The sequence below is a fragment of the Somniosus microcephalus genome, chromosome 25 (assembly GCF_052327205.1).
Source record: "Somniosus microcephalus isolate GS21.2 chromosome 25, FLI_Smic_1.0, whole genome shotgun sequence".
In the NCBI taxonomy this organism is placed as follows: domain Eukaryota; kingdom Metazoa; phylum Chordata; class Chondrichthyes; order Squaliformes; family Somniosidae; genus Somniosus; species Somniosus microcephalus.
In genome coordinates, this window is record NC_141011.1 from 41,243,333 (window position 1) to 41,260,101 (window position 16,769).

The following is a 16,769-nucleotide window of genomic DNA, read 5'->3' on the forward strand; positions in this document are numbered from 1 at the left end:
ACTACAGAAGGCTGCTAGCGCCTTTTATACAGGGGTGGTCACTGCCGGTACTGCAGTCTGAGACCAGTTATTCCCTTAAAGGTACATACACAACAATTCCTCCCCTTTTAGATAAACAGTACATAACATTCATTTAACAACTAAATGATAACTAATTACAATCACAATTACGGTTGCTAGATACATTGGTTGAGGTTAAGCAATTATAAGTTCAGTCTTTGAGGAGGCTTCCTGATTCTGTCTGGATAACGCCTCTTTGGGGTATCAGGTTCTTCTGGCGAGGTTGAGTCGGGATCAATGTCGTTGTTTGGTTCATCTGCTTCCAATATCACCGATTCTGCGGTAGATGCAATTGGTACGTCGGTTTCGTCGCCAAGTGTATCAGATCGTGGTGTGGAGTTGACGTTTTCCAGTGACTCTAGAATCTGGTCAGCATGGCGTCTTACAATGCTCTCTCCAATGTCCACGGTATACATGAGAGGTCCTTGCCGTGTACAAATCGTTCCTGGCTGCCATTTCTCTGTGCGGTAGTCCTGGGCCAAAACTGGTTGACCTATTTTGAAACTCCTGGTCGGCCTTTCATTCATATTCTGAAACTGCCTGTTCTCCACATCTCTTTGGACGTTTGGCTTAACCAAATCCAAGTGGCATCGTAGTCTTCGATTGAAGAACATCATGGCTGGAGTTTGGTTGGTAACCGCATGTGTCGCATTCCGGTAGGCAAACAAGAAGTTGTCCACCTTGTGTTGTAGGGGTATATCTTCATTACACATTGCCATGATAGCCTTCTTGAATGTTTGAACAAACCTCTCGGCCAATCCATTAGTGGCTGGATGATATGGGGCAGATGTGTAATGCTTAACACCATTGTTCTTTAAGAACCTCCGGAACTCTTCAGACACAAACTGTGGTCCATTGTCAGAGCAAATCTGTTCAGGCAGCCCATTCCTGGCGAATATGGTTCGTAAGACTGTGATAGTTTTTTCTGTGGTGGTTGAGGACATTTTTATTACCTCTGGCCACTTTGAATGTGCATCCACCGCAATTAAAAACATCGAGTCCATGAAGGGACCAGCAAAATCAACGTGCACCCTTTGCCATGGAGATGAGGGCCACTCCCATGGATGTAGAGGGGCTTGTGGTGGGGCGTTTTGGACCTTCTGGCATCCTGTACAGCTCTTGGTCATCTCTTCGATTTCTCTATCGATTCCCAGCCACCACACAAACGCTCTGGCTAAGTTCTTCATTTTTACCCCTCCCAGATGACCCTCATGAAGCTCATTGAGCACTCTATCCTTCAATTTGGGTGGAATTACTACTCTGGATCCACACATCAAGGTTCCTCTGCACACTGACAGCTGTTCTCTTCTCAGCGAGAATGCTGGCAGCAGTGGTTCACCATGTGCTGGCCATCCCTTCACCGTTAAATCATAGACCCGGGATAGTGTCAGGTCATTTCGTGTTTCCTTTTCTATGTTTGCATTCGTCACAGGGAGACATTCGACTATGGTCGAGTGGAATATCTCCATTGGATCCACTGCAAGTTCTTCTGCCACCGTCGGCAACAGTAGGCGCGACAATCCATCAGCATTCCCATGCTGTTTAGTTCCTTTGTACTCGATGTCATATTGGTGTGCCCCTAGGAAAAGGGACCACCTCTGTAGCCGTTGTGCTGTCATTATCGGTACGCCCTTCTGAGGGTTGAAAATGGAGACAAGAGGTTGATGATCAGTTAGTAGAGTAAACTTTTGACCGTGCAGGTAGTGATTGAACTTCTTCACCCCCCACACTAGGCTGAGGGCCTCTCTGTCAATCTGGGCATAGTTACGCTCGGCTGAAGTTAACGAGCGTGACGCAAAAGCTATCGGCCTCTCTAAACCATCAAGGAATTTATGTGACAGTACCGCCCCAATGCCGTAGGGAGACGCATCACACGCCAGTCTTATCGGTAGTGATGGGTTGTAGTGAGCCAATACTTCTCTTGAAGTGATTAAGTCCTTACTCTTCTGAAAGGCCCGCTTACAGTCATTGCTCTATTTCCATGCTACTCCCGTTCGTAGTAGGGCATTCAGTGGGTGCAGAATTGTGGACAAATTCGGTAAAAACTTATGGTAGTAATTCACCAATCCGAGGAATGACCTCAGTTGCGACACATTTTCAGGCGCTGGGGCCTTAACAACCGCTTCAATTTTGTCAGGGGACTTATGTAACCCCTCTTCATCAATCACATGGCCACAATACGATACCTGTTTCTTAAAAAACTCACACTTGGGGCGGTTGGCTCGTAGCCCATGTTCCCGTAGTCTAGTGAGCACCTGTTCTAGGTTGTTAAGGTGTTCACTGTCATCTTCACCTGTCACTAGGATGTCGTCCAAGTAACACTGAGTCCCCGGAATCCCTTGCAGGACTTGTTCCATTGCTCTTTGCCATATCGCCGGAGCTGATGCTACTCCGAATACCAATCGACGATACTGGTAAAGACCTTTGTGAGTGTTTATCGTGAGATACTTCCTAGAGGACTCTTCAACCTCCATCTGCAAATACGCTTGTGCTAGGTCAATTTTTGTAAAACGCTTCCCTCCAGATAGTGAGGCGAAGATGTCTTCTATCCTTGGAAGAGGATATTGTACTGTGTGCAGGACTGGGTTCACAGTCACCTTGAAGTCCCCACAGATGCGAACCTTCCTTGGCTCCTCAGACTTATTGTTTAACGTTTTCTTCATGACAGGAACGATGGGTGTCGCCCACTCGCTCCAGTCTACCTTAGACAACACACCTGCCTTCGCCAGATTCTCCAGCTCTGCCTCGATGGCTGGGCAAATTGCATATGGTACCGGTCTTGCTTTGAAAAACTTGGGAATTGCATTCTCTTCTATTTTTATCGAAGCGGTTACGCCTTTAAGAGTGCCCAGTTCTTGTTGAAATACCTCTTTGGCGTTAGCTAAGATTGTTGACAATCGTCCAGGAGTGACGTCGTCATCTTTTTTACCATCCACCGTCATTGCCTGAATGGAGTGCCAGTCTAAGCTTATCTTCCTGATCCATTCATGTCCCAATAACGGTGGTCCACCATCTTGCAGTATGTAGAGATACAATTTCCATATTTTCTTGCCGTTGTATTCGACAGGCACCCTTATTTTTCCTCTGGGGTATACTTTTTGCCCCGTATACGTCATCAAGACGATGGATGTCTCTCTCAAGGGTATGTGTGAGAATAGCCACTCGTAGTCTCGTCGATTCATGACGGTTAGCGCTGATCCTGTATCCAATTCCATTTTAACTTGGGACCCTGCTATCGTGAGGGTGACCCAAATGGTTCGGTGATCCTCTTTTGCGATTACATTGTGAAGTTTGAGACAGCTTAGTCTCTTGTTCCCGGATTCACTATCGCTCATCTGGTCTTCGGAACTTTACAAGAATGTGAGTCGCTCCCCCTCACCCACCTTCCGGCCATTGCTACTGGCTTGAGACCCGTTCGTTTACCCTCCTGGCCCGAGACCAGAACACCAACCCTTCACCAATTACCTAAGGGCCGCTGCGACACCAACAGCAGCCCAATCTTCAATTACACTTCGACGGCAGCTCAGCACAGCTTGCCAGCTCCATGGAAATGAGGCCTAATATTGGGGACGCCTCATGCCTCACCATTCAAGTGCAGGGGTTGTACCCTGTGTCGCCCAAAATTGGTCGTGCCCGAATTTCTAGGTCTACATGTTTTCATTGTCATATGCAGGGCCTCTTGCTTTTGGCTTTCAAAGAAAAATGTACCAAATTGTGACATGTAATCCCCAAAACACTGGTAAAAATCCTGCAATCCCTTGCAATAAAACAAATTAACTTATTCAGTCACTTTAAAGCGGTCATACTATATTCAGGGCTATACAGTATTTGAGTTGTTGGCTGTAATTTGAATTGTCAGTTTACTTGGGCTTGTGGCAATTTTTTTTGAAGTTTTTTTAGGTGAAACTGTTCTGGATTTATACTTTGTATCCTGTTAAGTGTATATACCTCTATAAGGTCTCCTCTGCCACACTGGCTTTAGCTTATTAAGTCATGTGCTGGGAATTTCCCCGGGGGTTCTCCCGATTGGCCAGCAGGGTTTCTGCCGATCTTCTCAAGAAAATTCTAGCCGGTGGTGTCCTTTTGTTTTTTTGTAAGACAAGTTACTGGACCGGAATACCTCTTGAAATGCTCATACTGCAATACGCACAAAATAAGCATTTAACCCTTTTCAACTGAACTCTGATTCCCTCCTAAATGTGAACTTTTCCCTCCTCAAATGTCTTGTTCCCACCAAAACCTCTTCTAATGGAGGGAAGCTGTGTGTGTGTAATAGCCTTGGCCTGGGGATGGTGGAATGAAGGAACGAGGCAGAGTCGAAGCATCCTTTGACACATTAATTATGTACATTAATATTGAAGTCATCTTTTGTACTTTCTTGTACGGTTCCTTAGTAGCCTTTTTGTTGTCGTTGGTCTTCTTCCCAGACCTGCAAACTCGTGCAATGTGTTCCATCTTTCCGCATTGCCTGCATATTTTGTCCTTGGACCAGCAGTCCTTCTGGTCATGGTTAGTTCTGCCGCAGTGATAACATTTTGCAAATCCCCGTGTCATTTCATGGGTGCTGTATTCCTGTGGCTTTTGTCGTATTTCCGCAGCTCCCCTGGCTGCTGCTTCGTACGATACTGCCATGCTGAAAGCCTTATCTAGCGTCAGCTCTTTCTCTGAGAGTAACTTCTTCTGGGTTCCTTCACTCAGGAGTCCACAGACAAATTTGTCCCGTAGGGTATCTGCCAGTTCTGCTCCGAACTGGCAGTGCTTTGATAGCTTGCGTAGTTCCGTAAGATACTCAGCATTGCTCTCATCTTTGTGCTGAGTTCTCCTGTGGAATTTAAATCTTTCTGCTATCAGCAGCGGTGCAGGGTTTAGGTGTTCCTGTAGGATAGCAACAATTTCGTTAAAACTCTTCGCCTTCGGTTTGGCTGGAGTAATCAGGTCCCGCAATAGGCCGTACGTTCTTGCGCCCATTAAGTTTAGCAGTACCGATGCCTTTTTCTCATCGGCTATTTCGTTTGCCTCGCAATATACCTCGACTCTTTCCACATACGTGGTCCAGTCCTCTATTGCATTATCAAAGGCAGTGATACAGCCAGTCTTCGGCATCTTGGAAATCTAAAATGGCGCCTCCCGCGCTTTGCCTTTTTCCCCGATTTAACAAAATGGCACCTCCCGCGCTTTGCCTTCTTCCCCGCTGGATTAAGATGGCGCCTCCCGCGCTTTGCCTTCTTCCCCGCTGGATTAAGATGGCACCTCCCGCGCTTTGCCTTCTTCCCCGCTGTTGCTAGCGCTGCTTTCCGCGGTTTCCGTTGCAACCTGCAGCTCCTCGCGGTTTTCTGCGCGTTTAATATTTTTAAAAAAAATTTAAATTTTATTATTTTCCCGTCGTGGAACAACCCTGTGGGACTCTTGCCTCCCTCTTCTCGGGTCCGTACGCTGCCCGGCTTCGTAGCACCGACCGCGCCCTGTGTGCTCCACCCTCTCTCTCTCTCCTCATCCCGACAACGCTGCTCGGCCCCGTTGCAAGCCACCCGCTCCAGTTCTAGACCGCCGCAGCCCAGGAAGGATCAGTGTACTACCTGCCACCAGCCCGATTAGCTGAAGCACCGTCGACAGGAACCAAGCCCCGCTCTCGACAGCTTCTCCTGCAATCTTCAACTCCGCTGACTCAGGGGCGGATGCCCATGGTCGACGCCCGTTTCTACTGCTTCTTTCTTCCTTCTGGCCTCGACCTCTGCTCACTTTGCTTCAGGAATGGATCCCATGAGGTGGTGCAGACTGTAGGTAAGTTTGTATCTGCTCGTCGCCAATATTATGTCCGTGTATAATTGAGACACGGACAGCAGGAGTTGATTATAACAAGTCTTTACTGAATGGAGACAAATCGGGAAACTGAAACTACAGAAGGCTGCTAGCGCCTTTTATACAGGGGTGGTCATTGCCGGTACTGCAGTCTGAGACCAGTTATTCCCTTAAAGGTACATACACAACAGCGAGGACTAGGATGACGGGCTAGCAGAGCTCAATGTGCAACAGGATGCAGGCAGCAGAGTTTTGGAAAGCTCGAGTTTGTGGTGGGTGGAGCTCGGGAGACCAGGAAGGAGGGTGTTGGAGAAGTTGAGTCTGGAGATAACAAAAGCATGGATAAGGGTTTCAGCGACAGTGGAAAGAAGAGGCAGGGCAAGGGAAGGGGCAGAACAACACGGAGGTCTTGGTAATGGATAGGATAGGGGGTTTGCAGTTCAACTTTAATTCAAACAGGACACTAATAAGGTTCAGCTCCGGTTACGGGCCATCTATCTACAGGAACCGCCCGCTTTTCGGAACAAACATGCGAATACATGCCACCCAGCTTTGGAGGCTACGGGGTATATTTACAACATGCCACCCATTACAGAAATAATCCACAGGTGATTCACAACACCAGTCTTACACCCAGGCATCATGTTGAAAAGCTAACCCACCTGTTTATCGGTTGCTGATTTTTCCCTTCCCTAGACCAGATTTGTGCTGGAACCAATTGTAAAGTCCCTACTGTTGCGTCAGTTGTTTTCATCTGCAGTTCCTAGAAATCTTGATTCAAGGCAAAATGGTTGGTATACTTCCATGATTTGATGGCCTTTAGATTGTACAGACCTCAGCTAACTAAGCTAAAAGGAATAAATTGGGTCTCAGGAGCCAAAAGCTGTAGTTTATAGTGCAGTATTTTGCAATTAAAATCTGTTATTTTTAAAGGCTGACAAGGTTTGTGTGTCCTGTGGCTGAGAGCAGTTTAACCCCCTCGCTCAGTAATAATAGAGCCCATTCAATATTTGGCTGGTGCTGCAGATGGCTCCTGGCTGACAGGCTTGGCTTGGTACATAATTAATGTGTCAAAGGATGCTTCGACTCTGCCTCGTTCCTTCATTCCACCATCCCCAGGCCAAGGCTATTACACACACACAGCTTCCCTCCATTAGAAGAGGTTTTGGTGGGAACAAGACATTTGAGGAGGGAAAAGTTCACATTTAGGAGGGAATCAGAGTTCAGTTGAAAAGGGTTAAATGCTTATTTTGTGCGTATTGCAGTATGAGCATTTCAAGAGGTATTCCGGTCCAGTAACTTGTCTTACAAAAAAACAAAAGGACACCACCGGCTAGAATTTTCTTGAGAAGATCGGCAGAAACCCTGCTGGCCAATCGGGAGAACCCCCGGGGAAATTCCCAGCACATGACTTAATAAGCTAAAGCCAGTGTGGCAGAGGAGACCTTATAGAGGTATATACACTTAACAGGATACAAAGTATAAATCCAGAACAGTTTCACCTAAAAAAACTTCAAAAAAAATTGCCACAAGCCCAAGTAAACTGACAATTCAAATTACAGCCAACAACTCAAATACTGTATAGCCCTGAATATAGTATGACCGCTTTAAAGTGACTGAATAAGTTAATTTGTTTTATTGCAAGGGATTGCAGGATTTTTACCAGTGTTTTGGGGATTACATGTCACAATTTGGTACATTTTTCTTTGAAAGCCAAAAGCAAGAGGCCCTGCATATGACAATGAAAACATGTAGACCTAGAAATTCGGGCACGACCAATTTTGGGCGACACAGGGTACAACCCCTGCACTTGAATGGTGAGGCATGAGGCGTCCCCAATATTAGGCCTCATTTCCATGGAGCTGGCAAGCTGTGCTGAGCTGCCGTCGAAGTGTAATTGAAGATTGGGCTGCTGTTGGTGTCGCAGCGGCCCTTAGGTAATTGGTGAAGGGTTGGTGTTCTGGTCTCGGGCCAGGAGGGTAAACGAACGGGTCTCAAGCCAGTAGCAATGGCCGGAAGGTGGGTGAGGGGGAGCGACTGTCCCTTCCAGCTCCACATTCAGCTAAGTATAGGAGCATTCCTGCCAGTTAGTGCCAATTCAGCACGTGGTGAGTGAAGCGCTGAGGCATTCTAAAATCAAAAATGGATCCTGCTTGGCGCGCAGGACCCTAATTTGAATAAATGATTCTGGCCTTTAAATGTTCCCGACGTGCGATCCTGCCACCAGCACATCTACCTTATCCAATATGGCGGGCAACACACTTCTGGTTGGAGATGTGTTTGTGCTTCTTGCCGCCATATTGGGAGCTTAGCTGGTTAGCGCTCGCAAAATGGGCACAGTGCAGCCGAATTTCCAGGCACTGTGAGTGCAGTGAGACATGAGCTTGTAGGTATACCAAGCGCATTTTCCAGCATTTTACATTTGTAATGCAAAAATTTGCATTTGAAATTATATAATTTACTTCCAATGTTTCACTAAATACTTACAAGAAAGTTAATACTTTTGCTAATATTGCATTTTAACAAAAACAACCATAAGCTTAAAGTAATACAAGGTCAAACTTAATGCTTCTTCTGAATGGAACAACAGTGCTTTTACTCAACTCATTGATTTTTCACCAACTGAACTGTATTTTTCAAGATTATATATACAAAAGCCAAGCTAACAAATTTAGCATGTAATTGCTGCTATAATTCAACATTACCTACTGTAATTCGGACTTGTGAAAGAAAGAACCAGCATTTATATAGCACCTTATCATATTCTCAGGATGTCCCAATGGATTAATTTTTTGAAGTGAAAGGAAGAATGTTGGTCAGGACACCAGAAAAACTCCTTGCTGTTGTTCAAATAGTGTCATGGGATCTGTTATGCCCACCTAAGCAGACAAATGGGGCCTTGGTTTAACATCTCATTTGAACTACGGCACCTCCGATCATGTTGCACTCCCTCAGTACTGCACTGAAGCATCAGCCTAGATTATGGGCTGGATTTTACCAGCCCCGAGGAGGCAGGTTTGGAGGTGGGACGGCTGGGAAAATCAAAAAGAATGGGAGCGGGTCCCGAACCCGTTCCCAACCCGCCTCCAACCAATCTTCCTGGGAGTCAGGTCCCCGATTTGCGCAGAGATCCAACGCCTAGCGGCGGGAAGAGGATTATAGCCACTTAACTGCCTGTTAACAGGTAGTTAACAGGCTGTTAAGAGGCTTTTTCCCCATTTTGCAACTTCTGCTGCGGGCTTCCCGACGTCGGGGAACCCCGCCAGGGTAAGTGAGGCGTGCTATGGGTCTGTTGTAATGTTTGTGTATAGCTGACAGCTGCAGAAGTGGTGTGAAGGATTCAATGAGACACTGGTGAGAATCAGAGATAAGGAAATGTTGGGAGTGTCATTTTTAATGTGTTTAGATTTTTCTGTAGGTGACAAGCTTTGAAATGTTTGTGTGGCCTCACCTCATTGGGAGAAGTGACAGATCGTCTCTGTACCTTCACCAGCAGCTGCCATCTGTTTTATCAGAGAGATAAAGGAGAGAGTCATTGGAGAGCCTGGGTACAAGGGCTCACCTTTGTACAGTGATTGTCAGTATTTGACAGCACCTCAATGCTGTCAAACACTGTCAAATCATCTGTCAAAAATAGATGGTTCATGTCCCTTTAAGAAAACCGGCAGATGAAGCGTCATCAACTGACATCATCTGACACCGGCTTTCCCTTAATTGGCCAGCAAGCCCGCAGGGCGGGCTTAACAAGGCCAATCAGGGGAAAATAGCGTCTGTGCGTCGGATGTCGCTGGGGGCGGGACTAGAACCCGGAAGGCAGCAGTCCTGCCCCCAACTCATCTCGGTAAGTAAAATCCAGCCCTTTGTGTTCAAATCAATAGTGGGGCTTGAACCCACAACCTGACTCAAAGACAAGAATACTAGCACTCAGCCAAGAAGTCAGAAATTATTTATCCTGGAAAGGTTACAATTATTTTAAATACTACAATTAAGTAGTTGTCAGAAGTAAGAATTGATTCTTAATTTTTGTAACAACAAAAGGTAATACATAATGGGGTATAATTTCTTTGGGGGCTTCCTGATGTCCCACCATAATTTCGGTTGAAGGTTGGGGGTAATGCTGGAGAAATGGTATAAATGGCCGTTTACATAATTTCTCCGGGGTTTCTGCTGATCTTCCGCCGAAGTTACAGTGGGAGATTAGGCGAACCCCCACAGAATTTCCAGGTGAGCGAGTATAACACAGCAGGTCTCATGTATGCAGGTGCCACAGCTGAATGATGCAATTATATAAATAATAAGCAGCCCTGGATCTCACGCATGTTCTGGGGGAAGCCCTTCACGTGCATGTTTAGGGGTTCTGAAACATGAAGAAGAACTGTTTGGACATATATTTTGTGCGCCACAAACCTATCCTGCACTGGGACTTTGATGTCATTGAAGAAAGGTGACAACATTCAAAGTGCCCTTTTCCACTTCTTAGTGAGTCCTGAAGGGCTGTGCCCAGGCTGAAGTTGGCATCTATCACAACCTCTAGGTACTGATATGAATGGACAATTAGGAATGATGGCTCCTGTATCTTCCAATCTATGCCTTTGAGATTCCCTTCTTGAGCTGTGCAATGGCATAATACCAGACTTGAGGCATCCACCACCATATCCCACTGGTTAGCACATTGTCTGGTCATTCATTCATTCATCTGATAGAGTATAACACAACAGATCTGTTGGAAATTCCACCAATAACAAAATATCATCTGCAAAAAAGAGTGCCACAATCCTTTTAGACTTGTCCAGAACAGGCATGTTCTGCAAGACCATCTTTTAGAATGTCATATAACACTTTCTTGATGAAAAATGAATAGGATAGGTGACAGTAGACAACCTTGCTTACTCCTCCTTTGAGAGATACATGCAGAGACACCACCCTATCCTTACACAGATCTTGGAGTTGGATTCCACATCCTGAGTAAAATCCAAGATTTGGCCATGTGCTCCCATAGCTGCCAGCTTCTTCAAGAGGGTCGCATGAGGCACAAGGTTGAAAGCCTTAATAAAATCAATGAAAGCACTGTAACTGAGTTTCCAGCAGGACCTATGATGCTCTAGAATCTTGTATAAAGCCACAACCTGCCCTTTGCATTCCCCGTGAAAACAAAGTGTAGCCCTTCTGATTACTCTGCCAGCCTCCAAAGCATCCAATACGCACGTCACAACAACTCGAAGAACCGCTTCATCGGTAATTTCTGGGCTAACTGGGATCCCATTCTTGTCGACAGAAACCACAGCTGCACTCTGCAATCTAGAGGATGCGAAAGCCTCAAATATATCCGAATCACCAGCCTTAGAAGGCAAGCTGGTGGTATCTGGCACTGTCCTCCAACACCAATGGATTTGAATGTTGCGCGCCTGCAGCAAACCATGGGTGGTTGACATGTGGGCATCACTTCTTAGGTTATACATTTTACATCACTCTTTCCTGCATATTTTACGTAGAAAGAAAGAACTTGTATTTATATAGAGCCTTTCACATCCTCAGAATGCCCCAAAGAGCTTTACAGTCACTTAGGCCAGAATTTTCTGAAGGGAGGCGGGTTGGGGGTGGGGTGCCTCCGAGGCAGGCGGGAAACACAGGAGGCTGGGTTTCCTGCAGGCCCTACTGACTTTAATGGGGGGGGTGGCGAAGAGAGGATCGTGGCTGGCCTCATCATCCTCATTGGGAGGGGGTCTCCAATCGTGGGGGGTGGGTATGGTCGGGACCCTGGATACAGGAGGTAGGTATAAAGCCACTTACCTCCTGGGTGCAGAAGTCCCCGACTCTGTTTAACTGCCGGGTTTCAGGAATTGTATGAAACCCGTCCACAGGTAGTTAAACATAAAATGGAGGGGAGAAAAAGAGTCTTCCAGCCTCATTACAATATTTAAATTGAGGTAACGCCCCTGGGAGTGGGTTGGTCACCCGCCCCCTGTCCCGCCTACGGCAAAACTGGAAGTGGGCGATTTGGAGGCGGGATTGGGTCGGGAATCTCATTTTTAACGCTTTAACTGCCCCCACGCTCCAAGCCCACCTTTTTTTTTAAAAGAGGAAAATTCAGGCCTTAATGTTTTGTAGGCAAACACAGAAGCCAATTTAGCACACAGCAAGGTCCCACAAACAACAAGTGAATGATCAAGTGATTTGTTTTTGGTTCAGGTATGCTGTTCAAAAACTTTGGGGTATAACAGATGTAGTATCTACAGTAGCACAAACTTATCGGGGCAAAAATTGGGTATCGCCCATTTTGGGGTGCTAATATCAGCCAGGTGCAAAGTTTAGCACCCGGTGCTAATTATCGCCTCCGACTGTAAAATTCACCTCTATCACCCCGGAGGTGACTTAAGCACTAAATCAGGCGCTACACATATCTTAAGGCGCCAATGTCGGGGAGCAAGGCGCTACCTCAGAACGCTACCGAAGCTCAGGCGATGTGAGTTACCATGGAAGCCAGACAGACTGGCGCCGCCCAGTTCTTAAAGGGGAGGGGCCATCTTGCTGGCCAGCCACACCCTGCTCACTGCAGCCTTGAATCTCGTCCTGGAGAGAACCTCTAAAGCAATTGTGTTGGAAGCACTAATGGATAGGCCCAGGGAAAGAGTTCGGCACTTAGGAACCTCAAAAGTGGTGCCGAGGGCCAAAACTCCTTAGGACATCATTAAATCTCTCCAGACGTGTCTCTCCCTCTCAACCTGCGTGTACCAAAAATTTTACCAACAAGAAAAGGGAGAAAGTGCCCGCCTTTAAATAGCGCTCCCCCAGCCCCTTCCCGACTTGAAAATGTTCCCCTAACCTGTTATTCCTAGCGTCAGGTGCTAAGGCAGGGGGCACGACTCAATATCCGGTCCAGGGCACTACTGGGGCATTGTACGCTCGACTGACGTCACGATCTGCGGGCGCAGGAGATCATGGCGGTAGTGTTTAGCACCGCCACAAAATGACTGGTCAATTTCGCGAAAGGCGCTAAAGTCGCCGCGCTTGGACGCTAAGTTCCTAGCGCCCCCGGAGGTGCTAAGCAACTGAATTTTTCCCCAATCATGCCTTATGGTACAATATGATAGCCTTCAGCAAAGTTGGCAGAGCATCCTATTTTAAGTGTTGAACTTAGCACTAAATTACCCAATATGAGAAGCCTTAACTTTAAGAAGTGTATATGCTATCATTCACGTGTGTGTGCGTGCATGTGTATATGTGTGTATGCATGTACAGGCTTGAGTATGTCAGTGTGTCTGTGGGTGCATGTACCTGCATCTGTATGCGTGAGCAAAACAGGCATGTTGTGTATGCGTTAAGGATGAATGAACCTTTAAATCAACAGGTTTCCAATGGCTCAGTTGGTAAACTTGATACCTATTATGGAGTTGAGCCATTAAGGCTAGATCGGTCCCAGGTTTAACCCGCAGTCTGTTCATCTTAGTTCATCTTAGCCAAGGTTGCAGTTGAGAGTCTACAACTGATCTTAGTGCTTGGGACAAGAGGGGTGGGCGGTGGGGGGGAAATCAGCCACTCCTCATCACTTTTCATTGACTCTTGGTACAAATTATGTGGATGTCAGATAAGAACAGGATCGACCCCGCCCTCGACTGTCAAATAGAATGGCTACTTGGATAAAGTATTGGAGGGTATCCGGTACCTGCGTAATCATCCCCAACAAGAGCCAGTGTCTTTGGGGGAGAAGAGGTGAAAATTTGAGGAGGAAAAAGGAAACAAAATTATTTTGGACCAATGGGGGCGATTTTCCCACTGGAGGCGAGATGGAGGCGGGTTTCAGTTTGGGTGGGTTTGAAACTTGCCTCCACTGATGGGGTTCAAAAATTTGCGATTTTCCCATGATTGGCCAGTTGATTTCAGAGGTGTGGGATGCCCTTGCTCAATTAGTGTTTTGGGACTGAAACTCACTTCTGTTGACAGCACTTTTCCAGTCTGAATTTATGGCTTCTTGCTCCCTTGGCTCATTCCACAGCATTTCTGCGTCTCCTGCACCACCTCCAGCATCTTTTGAGAAACCACTATGTCCAATTCCAAGGCAAGGGCCTACCCGATGCTCTTGGATGAGGCGCTGCAAATGTTGTTTGAGGGGGTGACAGCTAGTATGGAGGCCCTTAACGAGCACTTAATGATGTTAAATAGTGCAATGGCCAGCTGGAGGCGGGAGCGTTTCCCGACCTACAAAACCAGCTCCGGCAAAATCCCATGGAGGCGGGTTCCAAACCCGACCTCTTCGAATCTGATTTTCCCGCCTCCAAACCCGCCTCCTCCGACATCAGGAAGTTGCCCCCAATGTGTCTGTTTTGCTGGCTCCATCACTTAACTAAACCTAAAGTTGCTTATTCTTCCTGAGATCCATCGCAGCATTTTACAACTAATAACATATAGTAATGAACTTCCAGTCCTCTTTCCTGTAGAGCTGTCATATTTAGTGATCATTATATTTAAAAATGATCACAACAGAGGAAAATTAGAAGGTGCGATTGTCATGTCCCATACTTTCAGTTATCAGACTGTCGGTACATTGTGACACTAAATAATCCAACATTTCTCAATGATTATTCCATTACCAATCCAAGCAAAAGAAGGCTTGACTGCACTCACCATCACGGATTCATTCATGTCCCTCATCTGAAAGACGTCCATGCAAACCTCAGTTCGGTTCTGTGGTAAATTTGGCACGGCCTCATTGCTGCCGGAAAGGTTGGTTTGTGGGATATCAAAGTAAGTACTGTCTGGTTCTCTGAAACAAATGAATGCCATGGTTCACCAAATGAGATTGAATGAAACTGACCCCAAGCTCAGATGTGCCAACCTTATTCATTATTAGTTGGTGGGAAACAACTGCAAAACCATTTTAATTGACTTAGGATGGAAGAGTTTAAAAAAAACTTTTCTAATGCATTTTGTGCTCATCAAATGGAGGGATGTGAATGCTGGGAAATGCAACCCCTTCATTTTCAGGCACCCAGTGTGAGCATCAAGCACTCCCAGGCCAGGGATAGCATGAGTTAGATGCAATGCAAAACTCCCTCTACTGTGCCGCGAGAATGCACCTCAGCCCCAATCTGAGAAGAATACCCCTACTGCGCCAACGTGGCAGTTCTCATTTTCAGCCTGTGGTCTCTCTGAGCGAGACTGTCAATTAGTACTGAGTTAAGGCTAGTTTTGATGCTGTGGACCCATGCCCACTAGGAATTATATTGAGAATGCCCAAACTCATTTCATGTAGAATCCTCGCAGACAGCAGGCACAGGAGGCTTTCATTCTACCAGTCTGAGCTGGATTACAACCAAAATCCAAGAGGTGAGTAAATTGATATTAGTAAAGGCTGTTGGTGGGGGTTGGCATTGGCTATGGGCAAGGTATTGTGTTGTCATTGGCCCTTCTATTGTTAGTTAACACTGAATTTTAGTTTTGACAAATGATAGATTATATTTTTCCATTTTAAAATTGAGATTATTCTTAGAAGAAAATGCTGGCAGTCTGACTCCTGCTAGTCGCTCTGACCCAAAGTCCTGATTCCTATTGGTTTCCTTGACCCAAAGTTCAGAGTCCCGCTGGTTCCCAGACCCAAAGCCCTGTTCAGACTGGTCTAATTATATGCCAGCTCCCCTGATGGCTCAGCTGGTTAAAATGCTAAATAGCTGAACTATCCAACAAAGCTCGCGGGGCAGCGAAAAGGACTGGGAACTCCGGATAATTTTTGAAGTCTATTATTATCATCGCGACCAAGAGTACACCGGGAATCAAATTGGCACCTTTCTGGTCTTTATAGTACAGCTATTCATCATTTTAATCAGCTGAGCCATTAGGGGAGCTAGAATTCACCCTGAAATATTTTCCAGTGTGTTGCCTCTCAGAAGTGGAACACCAGCCCTCAATGAAATGTCCAGTTTTATGTGCTTGCTACTCATCAAAAGCATCTCCAATGACTAAAGAGAATTTGCAGCAAATATGTATTAATATTCTGCAGGACAATTGGGAACTGCATTAGAGCGGAAGAGTCTACTTGGGGGGAAAAAACACAATAGCAGACTTACAAACTACTCCAGAGATGTTCAAATGTAGGGCCTTCATCTGCTGGGGAAGACTGGGCCATCTTGGCTATGGGATGGTCCAGTGACGGGTAAAGTACTCTGTAACCAAAAGAAACAAACAATTATAAACACACTTTGCATCATGGAGCAATGGGCTTACTTTTGAATGTTTTGACACTTCTTATATTCAGCTACTCAACTGAAGTTTAACAATTGTTATAATCCAGTTGGTGTGCCTGTTCATGGCGCCTTTAATGTAGTAAAACATCCCAAGGTGCTGCACAGGAGTGTTATCAGACAAAATTTGACACCGAGCCACATAAGGAAATATTAGGGCAGGTGAACAAGGTAGGTTTTAAGGAGCGTCTTCAAGGAGGAAAGGCAGGTAGAGGGACGGAGAGGTTTAGGAAGGGAATTCCAGAGCTTAGGTCCTTGGCAGCTGAAGGCATAGCTGCAATGGTGGAGCGATTAAAAATCGGGATGCTCAAGAGGCCAGAATTGGAGGAGTGCAGATATCTCTAAGAGTTGTAGGGCTGGGGGAGATTACAGAGATAGGGAGGGGTGAAGCCATGGAGGGATTTGAAAATAAGGACGAGAATTTTAAAATTGCAGCATTGCTTAACTGGGCTATGGAGAGCATCAAAAATAAAAGCAGGTTTTGAGCTGAATCTCCTCGTCCCAAACTTTCCCATCCTTTGCTTGGTGTTCTCCTGTCCCTTTTGTAAAGAGCTATGAGATATGTTTTATACAAGTGGTGATAAATGAATGCAAGTTGTTCTTATTGATTTAATTAACACAGAAAAAGTTGGAATATATGGCTACATGGATAAAATTTAAAGAACCAGTGACAAT

The 16,769-nt window shown here is 46.0% G+C and overlaps 1 protein-coding gene across 1 annotated transcript in view; it reads right to left on the reverse strand.

The window, feature by feature from the left end:
• Nucleotides 1-16,013, reverse strand: part of tp73 (tumor protein p73) — a 143,756-nt gene extending 127,743 nt beyond the window's left edge. Inside the window, exons 1-2 of the mRNA XM_085967271.1 lie at nt 15,921-16,013; nt 14,482-14,620 (exon numbers count right to left, since the gene is read on the reverse strand). Coding sequence (XP_085823397.1) covers nt 14,482-14,620; nt 15,921-15,979 — 198 coding nt within the window. The 5' untranslated portion in view covers nt 15,980-16,013. The remainder of the gene's footprint in view (nt 1-14,481; nt 14,621-15,920) is intronic.
• Nucleotides 16,014-16,769: the final 756 nt, after the last annotated feature.